At 31.7% G+C, this 12061-nt stretch overlaps 1 protein-coding gene across 1 annotated transcript; it reads left to right on the plus strand.

Annotated features, from left to right (window-relative positions):
• Window positions 1–7754: 7754 nt before the first annotated feature.
• LOC25491422 (uncharacterized) lies at window positions 7755–9926 on the plus strand. The gene has a single exon (XM_013599333.3). It carries the CDS (start codon window positions 8170–8172, stop codon window positions 9697–9699), a length of 1530 nt encoding a protein of 509 aa, XP_013454787.1. The 5' UTR covers window positions 7755–8169; the 3' UTR covers window positions 9700–9926.
• The last annotated feature ends 2135 nt before the right edge of the window (window positions 9927–12061 follow it).

Here is a 12061-nt window from a genome sequence, read left to right on the forward strand (position 1 = left end):
TGTAATTCAAAATGAAAACTATTGTTTGGCCTTACCTGAATTGATGATCAAAACAATGCATAGAACACTCAAAAGATAAGATTGCTTTGCTTCAGAGGCCATTTTGTATGATTTAAACTTATATTTGAATTCTTATGAAGATTTAGACTAACTTGGCAGTCAATATATAGACATTGAAAATGTATGACCATTATAAAATATAATTTTTTTTAAGGAAAAATATAATTCTTTTTATTAAATCTCATTTGACTATTAGACATTTGATATATTTTTTATTAATGTAATTTATATGTTTGACTGATCCTTTCAAAAAAAAAAAGTTTGACAAGTATATTTTAAATACATTTAATCCAATCGTCTAAACTTGACACAAGTGATTATACTTACAAATAATGTCAATGGATATTAGTACAAAAAACACCCTTCATCTGACGTCCCAATATTTTATACTTATCCTTTATTTATTTTATTTAGTAATATCTTTTATTGCATTTCATTTTATCATTTTGATTAGACACTTTAGAGTTTTATTTAAAATTGTGGGGTATGAAAACAGTCAAACAAGTTAGTGGACTAAGGGTCAATGTCTTAACCCATATTTGTATATCAATTTTATAATGGAACTAGAATGCTAACAACACACATTTTTCAACACATTTTCTTTGATTAGTTAAAATTCACATGGGTCTCACCAAATCATGTGGGTCCCATATAATTTTAGATGGGTCACATGTGAATTTTAACCAATCAAAGAAAGTGTGTTGGAAAGTGTATATTAAAATGTGTGTTGTTAGCATTTCTCGTGAAACAATTTTGTATGCAAACGAAATTTGAAAGGTGATGAGTCCATCGCCTTAACCTAAAGTTGCAGGGCCATCCTTCAATGGAAGTTACTTGAAAATAAAAAAGACCCAACTAGTTTAATTATTCATTGCATTATGGGAAAATTCTCGATATGAAAGAAAGCATCAATCTGATACCACTCTCCATGTTGAAGAAACTCGAAGTGGTGAAGGTTAAACCTGCTAAGATGACCCTCACACTGGCAGACATATTCGTCTAATATCCATATGGCATGGTGGAAGAGATACTTTTGGAGGTTGACAAGTTCATTTTTCTTGTGGATTTTGTGATACTTGATATGGAAGAAGACTATGATTGTCTGCTTCTGTTGGGTAATCTATTCTTGGCAACATGAAGTGAAATGATAGATGTGAAATTGAGAGATCAAATGTTGTGATTCAAATATGAGCAAGTAACTTTTAAAGTGTTTAATGCATTGAAATTCCCCAACGAGCAAGATTAGTGCTATAAAATCGATGTGTTGGAAGAGTTTCTAATTGAATTGGCCTAAAAGAAAGCTTCCTTTCACCCACATGAAAGGGGGATCATGAATTCCATTACCTTGTCCTTAGTATATGACGAACTCAAGCCTGAAACAAATGAAACAATACTATAGCTTGAAGCTTCAGTAGCCGAAAGTAACTCTTGAAAGTGGACCAATAGGAAAACTTGTTACTCCATCCGTCTCACAATAATTGTCTCTTTACTATTTTTTTTCTTTTTCTCAAAGTAATTGTCACTTTGGAATATGCAACATTTATTATTATTTTCCATTATTATACCCTTATTAATTTAATTTCATCTAACTTAACAACTCAACTAACTATAATTAATAAGAGTGTTTTAGTAAATGATACTAATTTTACCATCAAAATCAATACAATTAATCATTTCTTTAATAACCGTACATAAACCTTAAACGACTATTATTTAAAGGCAGAGCATGAACATGAACCAAATAGGATCCCTCACCTAGGTCGAGTTAGTTAGTAAATAAACTCTTAAATATGCACTAACTGGTTTTCTATTTGCATGGGACTCATCTTACATGGACGTCAGAGTGTCATTCACGGCACATCCCTCCCACGCTTGGAGAAGGAGGTACACCCTCGTTTGTTCATACATGAACACATGTAAAACAAAATCAACCGTCTATTCTGCTAATTAGACACCACAAAATCAACTTCTCATATTTTTTTATTCCCAAAATAATAATATTTTTTCACAAGTAAATTATACTTCATTCTCTTAAGAGAAATTTGAATTACATTCTCTTTCCCTCTTTTGTTAAAGTATATATTTCTCTCCCTTAAAAAGTAGAAAACTTAAGAGTTATATGTCTCTCCTTTAAGAGATACTATAATTACACCCATATCCCTTAAAAATTAAATATGCAATACTTTTTAATCTATTTTTACATAAATAATTTTATCAAAAAAAAAAAATTGTGAATCAAAAATAAAGAAGAAGTTGCATTAAAATTTTGATTATATTAAAATGGACTTGTAATAACTTTTTTTCTCCACAATTTGAGTCTTACATTTTAGTTGCTAAAATATTAAAAATATAAATATACAGATAAGAAAATGTAGATTTCACCGTAAGATGAGAGGAGAGTGTAACTTTCTTTAGGTAAAGGAGTGTATTTTAACGTAAGAAAAGATGAGATGAGAGGAGAGCCTAAAAAAGCCTTTTTTTTAATATGTTTTACATAAGAAGAAAAAGGAGTGTATTTCAAATTCTATGGTACACTCAACATTTTGAGTGTATCGGTACACCAAAACATTTAATTAATGATTAAATTAGTTGTTTTTTAAGAAAAAATAATTATTTTTTATCATTGACAATTATAATAATCAAATCTTATTTACCAAAAACGTCGATGAAATAAAATTTACTTTTTTTTTTTAATTTTTATTACTCATAATGAAGAATATTGATTATATTTTATGTGAAAATGTTAATAATTTAATATAATTCTTATAAACAATGAACTGATGTTTTTTCTCATGGGATGATGTTTTCTAAAATATAGATATCGACAAATAACAACTTATTTCATAAAATAATCGTTAAATTTATAAATTTATGAAGTAGGAATATCGATACACCTCAATTTGTGAGGTGTACCGTAGAAGTTCCCATATAAAAGAGAATTGGTATACGAAGCCCATATACTTAACATGACAACGATACGAGAAAATTTTAAAATTCAAAATACGATCCAGTTGTGATACTTTAATAAAAAAAATTAAACGACAAATTAAAACTCATAATACAAACTACGAACTAAAATTCTAAAGCAAAAAATAGGTGTAAGACTTAGATCAAACACACATATAACAACAACAATGCACAACAATGAAATTGTCTTCACACATCAATCAATAATATCAGCGTTCTTAACTCAACAAAAAGAGACAAAACAGATAATGAACAACAACATATATATAATTATAATAACATTGTTGATAATGAAAGTGACAATTAGTTCCTTTAAAAAAAATATGAAAGTGACAATTAGTCAATTACATATATGATATATTCCAAAAAGAAAACACTAGTAGTTCATTACACATATCCAAAAAATAATAGAAACATTGTATCCGACACATATCGGTTTTCCACAGTCTATCCCTCGCGTATCCCTGATGTATCTGAAAAGTATCATACAATTGTTTTTTTTTAAATAAAATTTAATCTCCGAATACTCTTCCGATACATATCAGAGCATATCGGTACATAATACGTATTGGATACGGTACATCATCTATTTTAAAGTATCCGTCCTTGAGAGGAATCCGTATAATAGCTTAAACATGTTCTTGTATTAGCGGGGAGTGTAATTTCCTATACTTTTTAAATGTGTAATGTGCAGATCTCTATTTGCAAAGCTATAACTAAGATATGAAGTGTTGACTTTCTCTAAATTTATGACTGAATCTAGATTCTCTTGTTGCAGAAGAGGTGAGATTCTATAGCAGAAGAAAATTCTAAAGAAAAGAAATAGTTTTACATGTGGCAAGTTGGTATGTTATTTTTTCCTTCAAAAATTGCATATGCTGCACCTTGCAAGCAAGCATCGTGGCGACACTAGATGCAAACCAAATGCAGAGAACAGGTTGCAATTAAGGTTAGTTATGTGAGTGTGATCCTCTTAAGCAAATTGCTTGAGTTATACGGAAGGTTCGACAACTAGACTTGTGGAGATTTGTGCGAGTTATAGAAAATTGAGTAAACTTTTTATTCAATTTTTATTAGTAAACCATCAAATTTGTGTGTCTTTGTAAACTACTCTTAAATTAGTCTATCATTCTATTAATATTTTAATCTAATCTTTATCAAAAGTTTCTCAATTATATGTTTTTATCATATGGTGATGAACCTAATTGAAATTTGTTTGACAAAGACAAAAATTAAAATAAAATATTAAGGTGACAACTAGGGTACCCATGGAAGAATGGTGGGTAATTTACCCTAACCAATACACATTAGCCACATAAACACATTTTTAAGTGGTATCAATAAACTATCTTAATCCCACCAACAAATTACTCATTTTCATTGGTTGGTGGGTAAATTACCCACCATTATTCAAAGGTAATCTAGAAAAAACCAAATATTAATAGAATGAAAGACTAATTTAAAAATGATTTACAAAGATAAGGTCAATTAAATGGTTCACTTTTTTTTTTATCAATTTGGTTCCAACCGAAAATGAGAAGTATCAAACTAGTCTTAATATTTTTAAATTGAAGAGTAATTCATTTGAAAGTTTACAAGAATAATTCACATAAATTTTTAACTCAGTTAATATCCAGGATAAAATTACAAAGGAAAGTTATGATAAGATAAAAAGAAAAAAGATTTATTGTATCTTATCTCTTTGATGCATCAAACATGAGATTTAAGTATGATATGAACAATATATCATATTTTGTCTCCTTATCCTAACCACAAACGAATCCTTAGAATCATATTTATGTTTTTTCTTTAAATTAAATTGAATTGCAAGAAAAATATTGCGATTGAATTAAATCTTTACTTAGAGTTGGATACAACCATCCTTTAAAAAAAAAGTTGAATAAACCACACAATTGATAACTAAACTCTTCAAGTATTATCTTTTTTTTTTAACAAATCAAAATGAGATATATTAACCAACGATGAAGCCTCCCGCATAAGGTGTGCAAAGAAGGAACACCGGCACCATGAACAAAGTATTTACAAGATCATTGTGCCACCAAAAAAGCAGCGGTCCAAAAGCAAAATAAATTACAGAAGACCACCCATACAAACAATGGGGTGATTCCACCAATCATGTTAGTTATAATTGAACGCCACCTGATTAGATTTCAACCATAAGAAAGAATTAACCTTAACCTTTTCAAGAGAATAAGGAGTGGAAACCGTGTTTTGGAATACACGATTATTTCTCTTCTTCCAAATTGCCCAAATAGTTGCAAACCAAATAACTTTAAAGAACAAACGAGAAGATCTAGGCATGCCAGAATGAAGTGATGTCGAAGCTCACCAGAATGCACAAAATAAGTACCTAACCAGTTAACTACTTGAGACCAAAGCTCACCAACGACATTGCAAAGGATAAACAGATGTAAAGCCAACTCAGGTAACTCGCACCCAGCTGAACACACTGTGTCAGATAGTCAAATAACACCGCGCTGAGCCAAGTTGTCTTTCGTAGGAATTCTGTTGCGAAAGAGGCGCCACACCAGGATAGATACCTTTGAAAGGATCTGCTTGTGCCAAACATCTTCCATGAGGGTCCTATCCACCAAATCACCTGTTGAAGTAATATGTTGATAGGCTCCCCGCACCAAATAACCATGAACTGGATCTAAAAGCCACCGCCAAGAGTCATAAATAATATCCTGCAAAACAATTTTATGTAAAAGAACATATCGCTCCCTCATACTCTCCTCCTCCCACGCTATCAGACGGCGTCTCCACCCACGCCCCCCATCACCGTCCCAACCACGCCTCCACATATCCTCCACCGAGCTCTCTTTTTCCACCGCCAAATAAAAAAGGCGCGAAAACTTGACCCTTAACGACACATCCCCAAGCCACGTATCATGCGAAAATAAGGTATCCCGCCAATCACCTACCACCCTCCTAATGTTCTCTTCAAACCAATTACTAACCCCTTCACCCACCCCTTCTCGGACACGACATATCATTTTCCACCAAACCGAGTCATAACGACCCCCTTTCCTAATCCACCCCCTACCTCCCCATAACAGACTTTCAACACCCTATACCACAAGCTCTCCTTCTCCATCAACAACCTCCAACACCACTTTCCAAACAAAGAAAAATTAAAAGCTCTGATCCTCCTAACCCCCAACCTCCATCCTCCTTTGATCCCATTTCCTCAAAAAAGTATCACTGAGAATTACCTGAAAAAAAGTATTATTGAGAATTAATAAAAAAAAAAAAAATACTAAATACATTGAATACATCACGATTAGCCTTTGATATAGTGGAGTTGTCAATTTTCTTTTTTCGGGGGAGTGAGTTGTCAATTTTGTTAACGAATTGAAAATTCTATTTTATAAAAAATACAGGAAAATAAATTGGTCTATTTAAAAAAGTAAAATTATTTAAGATCATTTGTATACATATCTTTAGAAAGCATAATAGTTTTCCTAAAAAAAAAAGCATAACAATTTATTTCTATTTCTTAATACTCAATTACAATTTCCAATCAAAAAATTCTATAACCATTTTGGTATAATTATCTTTCTTAGTAATTTTATCTTTTTATTTAAACTGCTCTATTTATAATTTTTTACCATATTTTGTCTAACCAAATACTTTTAGGGTAATGCTATCCGGTGCCCCAGGACACTGATTAAGGAGCATTAAATGAACAAATTCCACGTATTTTACTTTAATTTAAGTGATAAGTAAGACAATTAATTAAAAGAAGAAAAATGTGTATTCAATACTCTATCAAATTTTCTATTTTGTGATACAAGCATGTAATCCTATTTTGTTTTGATGAATATTTTGTAATTTTTACACATTTGATGATTTTGTATTTGATATTTTTTTGAGAGGTTGTATTTAATATTTTAATTGGTTATGTTTTATCTTTAGAATTGTTAATTTATTTTAGATTTTATTTTAATTGAAAATGTTGCTAATTATGCATAGGCTTCCGTAAATTGGTTTGAAAAAAAAATATGATTTAAAAAAGTTTTACGGAAAGAAAAATTGATTTTAGTAAAATGCACAAGAAGAAAAAAAATTGTTCAGAAATGAAAATGATATAGAAATGTAATTATGAAATGGAAAAGAAAATTTGATGGACTATTAAATACGACTTTTTTATTTTAATTTATTTTAATTAGTTATCTTATTTATCACTTTAAAGTAAAATAAGTAAAATCTGCTCATTTATTGCTCCTTAACCAGTGCCGCGGGGCACCAGTTAGCAACACCCATAAAATTTTATTTCATATATCACCATATATAAAGGATATATTAATTTTGGTATAACTATATTTCCTTTTAATTTCACCCCTCATTTAAACCATTTAATACAATTTATCATTATTTATCTAACTTAAATGAAAAAAATGAAATAGGAAAATAAACTAATCCCACAATGACACAATTTCCATTTGCAGGTTACTTAGTAAAACATATTTGCTTCCTCAAACTCTAAGCAATTTTATCCAATCACAATTCACATACCTATATTTACAATTTTGATGATAAGATTGAATAATGTGACTCTTTTTTGACAAAAAGAAAGAATAATGTGACTTGACCAAGTATATTTACTTCATTTTTATATATTTATATATTTATTTATTAAAGGATAAAGACGTGTCAATCCATTCCATTCAGAAACTATCAAAACTACAACTTGTTTTAGGAATAAATCCATAAAACGTAAACGGCACAATTCACATCAATCCAATCCGCGTATAAACCAAAATCAACCGGCTATTCCAGTTACCGGTCACCACAACTCACCGCGTTTTCTCTTCTTCTTCTTTAAACATCCTCTCCCCAGTCATAACCGAGTCACACTCCGATTCATGGACTCGTTCTTCTCCAATTCTCCATAGAAACAAAACCCAAAAATCATGATTTCCAATTTTACCCCTCGCTTTTTCCCAATTTCTTCAACCACCACAAAAAACTCCCTCATCGGTGCAAATCATACTTCTGCTAGATTCTGTTCTCGCTAAACCTAAATTCATTACAACCTTTTGTTTATTCAATTTTAAACAAATTTTCTGATTATTTTTTTATTTTTTTCTGTAAAAAGAAGGTGCACGATTTGTTATCATGGAACCTACCGTAGGTAAGCCTGGCTTCCTTCGGAATATTCTCATACGGTTACTTCTCTTCGGTGTTTTCATCGTCGTTATTCGTTTTGCTTACGTCATCACCATCGCCGGTGAAACCTGCAAAATCGGTGATTTCTGTTTTTTCTCTTCACCGGAGAAAATTAACGTCGCCGTTGCCGTTACCGGATCCGATTCCGGTACCGGTGCGCTCTCTGTTCGATCTTCATCGGAATTATCTTCACCAGAGCATCATACTAGTAAAGACTGGATCAACGGTGTTCAGTTTTACTCCTCCGTTTTCCAGAATTTGATCGCCGCCGGTTATCTTTCACCGGAGACAAAAGCGCTTTGTGTTGATACTCCGACTGGGAGAGATGTTTTCGCGTTGAAGGAGATCGGTGTTGTTGATTCAGTTGGAATATCGAAGAAGGCGATGAAACCGTTGGTGAAATCCGGTGTTGGTCATAAGATTCCGTTTGGTAATAACTCGTTTGATTTTGTGTTTTCCGGTGATGGAGGTTTGGAGAGATCGGTGAAAGGTTTCGAATTTGCGAAGGAGATTGCTAGGACCCTGAAACCCGAAGGGTTTGCGGTGTTTCATGTAAAGGCTAAAGATGATTATAGTTACAATTCATTTGTTGATTTGTTTAAATTTTGTTGCAAGGTTATCAAATTCAATGATATTCAAGGTTTCGATGAATCAATGCCTGAGATAAGAGAAATTGTCGTGAAGAAAATTGGTTATGGAAATATCGATTCTGATATGAATTTGAATAAGAAATGTTCGGTTGCAGGTTATAAACAAGAATTGGTTAAGAATGCTGAGGAATTGATTGAAGAGGAACCATTGAAGCCATGGATAACTTTGAAGAAGAATGTGAAGAATATAAAGTATGCATCTTCAATGGTTGATATAAGCTTTAAGAGTAGGTATGTGTATGTTGATGTTGGAGCTAGAAGCTATGGTTCAAGCATTGGAAGCTGGTTTAAGAAACAATATCCAAAACAGAATAAGACTTTTGATGTTTATGCAATTGAAGCTGATAAACATTTTCATCAAGAGTATGTGATGAAAAAAGGGGTAACTTTGTTACCATATGCTGCATGGGTTAGGAATGAGAGTTTGGTTTTCGAAATTAACAACGACCCGGGTGATAAAAAGACGGAGAAAGTAGGGAGAGGAATGGGGAGGATTCAACCATTGGATTCTCAAGGTGGTGGTGGTGGCGGTGTTGATACGATACAAGGGTTTGATTTTGCTGAATGGTTGAAGCATACGGTTACAATGAACGATTTCGTTGTGATGAAAATGGATGTGGAAGGTACTGAATTTGATTTGATTCCAAGGTTGTTTGAAACTGGAGCTATATGTTTGGTCGATGAAATTTTTCTTGAGTGTCATTACAATAGGTGGCAGAGATGTTGTCCTGGACAAAGAAGTCCTAAGTATGAGAAAACTTATGATCAATGTTTGCAGCTTTTCAATTCTCTTAGACAAAGTGGTGTTCTTGTTCATCAATGGTTTTAGTGGTAGAGTTGTTTCATAGCTGAAATACTGAAAATCCTTTACATTTTTATATAGCATTGTTATTTTACGTTTACAATCCAATAGAGAAGTTTCATAGTTTTCTGAGTTTATTTACTTGTAACAATTGCAAGTGAAAATGAAAATAATTCCTTTACATCAATTGTATTTGTTACATATGTTTCATCTATTATTTGTGTTGATACTAGTTATAGCAATGGATTCTTTAACTATGTATATTACTGCAATTATTTATATGAATATTAATATATACTTTCTCTGAAAACTACTATATTTCTTATAATTGAGTCCCTAGAGTCAAAACCAAGAGGGTTGAACCAAAATATTTCTGCACAATGAAGGAGTAATTTGACATGATCTTATTATGATTTCTGCATTTTGTGATCTCTGCAACTGTGTAGCGTTCACGTTATGTTGTATTAACCACATTTATAGGTAGTGTATGCAATGTAAAGAATCACAATGTAATTGCAACTATGATTGTAATGACTGCAACCATAATTCAAAATTATGAGGTGGGGAAATGTGATAAGTTTTGTAGCCTACAATTTAAAATTTGATGCAGGGGGCAATGTGATCAAGTTTTATTGTTCGCTCCAAGGGCACTGTCACATTGTTCTTTTCAATACTTGATTTTACAATTTGTGAGCTATTGTTGAAATAGAAATCATATCTGAACATCCATATTTTAATAACATTTGTGACAACTCTCTCTCTCATACTCTTATTGTACTTTTATTCTCTCTCTTCTTTTTTCTCCTTTTATTGTTATTGTCCAATAAAAAGAGAGGAAAAAAGTTGTCACTAAAAATTGTTGGAAATTAGTTATGCAAATATCATTCCTCTTGTTTTTTTTTTTTTTGACAAAATCATTCCTCTTGTTTAAAACACTAGCTGTGAATATAATTAGTAGTTGATTCAAAGTATTTCCATGGCTTATACCCTTTAGGTTTGTTATTAGACTAATTCTTGAGTTGAAAACGGGATCATGCATAACAATGTCATGACCTTTTACATCAGATGATCTTTTACGTAGGTTCATGAACGTTGTGTTTATGAAGATTGATTTTGCCATCTAAAAAAGGTCTAGTCGTGTTGAAATATAAAAGTTGGTGTTACTTGTAATTCCTCACCCTCCTAATGTTGTGATGTGTTTGTTAGATATAAGCTGTTTGGTTGCAGTGCCTTTTGGAAAGTCGGCTTGTTAATCATTAATAGAAAGTAAGATGTCATTAATAAACACAGCCATGTGATGTGAGTAAGTCCAACTGTTATTTTAAGGGTAATCCATTCCATATCCAGCTAGCAAAGTAGTGGGTTGAAATGTGATTTTCTTTAGTATGGTTTCTCTTCATTTATTGAAAGCTAATAATAATGAGCATATGAAATGCCTAGCACATGCAAAAACAGTCCATATACAGTTTGAGATTAACGACTGATTTCTTTCTAAGTTGTCACTTCTTATGTCCTAAAATGATTTTTTTGTTCGTTTGTTTGTTTGTATAAGAAGACAATTATGTATGTACCACAACAGAGCATAAAGCATATAGTGTCGCTATCATCTTGCATTCAACAAACTTTCAATTAGAATGAAATTAGTTATTTTCAGTTATAAGCCACTTTATTGTCTATAAAATTGTACATTCAGGACCAGAGTTCTCTTTAAATTTAAATTTTAAGATTTCTACCTGTTATGGGAATTTGGTTGCAATGACCAAATCCATCCACCTACTCGTGACATGATAAGTCAGAAAATCTAGTATGACAAATTTGGCGTCGGAGTACTTGCAGGCACCTCATAGAATTGAGATTCTCTCCCGTGGAAATTTTATCGGAGAGAATCTGATGGAAATTCTCGCCATTCAATCCCCCTCTTAATGAATTTCACCACATACAATATAGATAGATGAATGGTCGAGATTTCACTACGAAAGTTTCAAAGAAGGGTGTTTCCATTCCCAAGTTTCATCCTTATTTAGAGTTTAATTAAACAAACACTATAGCTTAAACTAAACAAACAATGATGAATCATGGAACATATGAAGTATAAGGTCATAGTATACATTGTATTGTAGTGTAACGCATTTACCTAAACTAAGGAGTAACAAAATCTTAATATTATTCTCAAAAAAAAATCTTAATATTATTGCTACAATGCCACTATTTTGGATCACTGTTCTTGGTAGGTTTTCTAACTATTGTATATGGGGTTATATTAAAGGTTCCTAGTAGTTGAAAAAGGATTAACACCAACTTCATGCACGAGAAAAGGATCATTGATAGTGAAAATGGCTACTAAGATTCTTGATTATGAGTTGCCTTTTCATTGGTTACATACAAAATC

The sequence above is a fragment of the Medicago truncatula genome, chromosome 4 (genome assembly GCF_003473485.1).
Source record: "Medicago truncatula cultivar Jemalong A17 chromosome 4, MtrunA17r5.0-ANR, whole genome shotgun sequence".
Taxonomy (NCBI): Eukaryota; Viridiplantae; Streptophyta; class Magnoliopsida; order Fabales; family Fabaceae; genus Medicago; species Medicago truncatula.

Excerpts from the sequence above, each read along its gene's own strand:
- LOC25491422 (XM_013599333.3), top strand. The coding sequence starts at position 8,170 with ATGGAACCTACCGTAGGTAAGCCTGGCTTCCTTCGGAATATTCTCATA.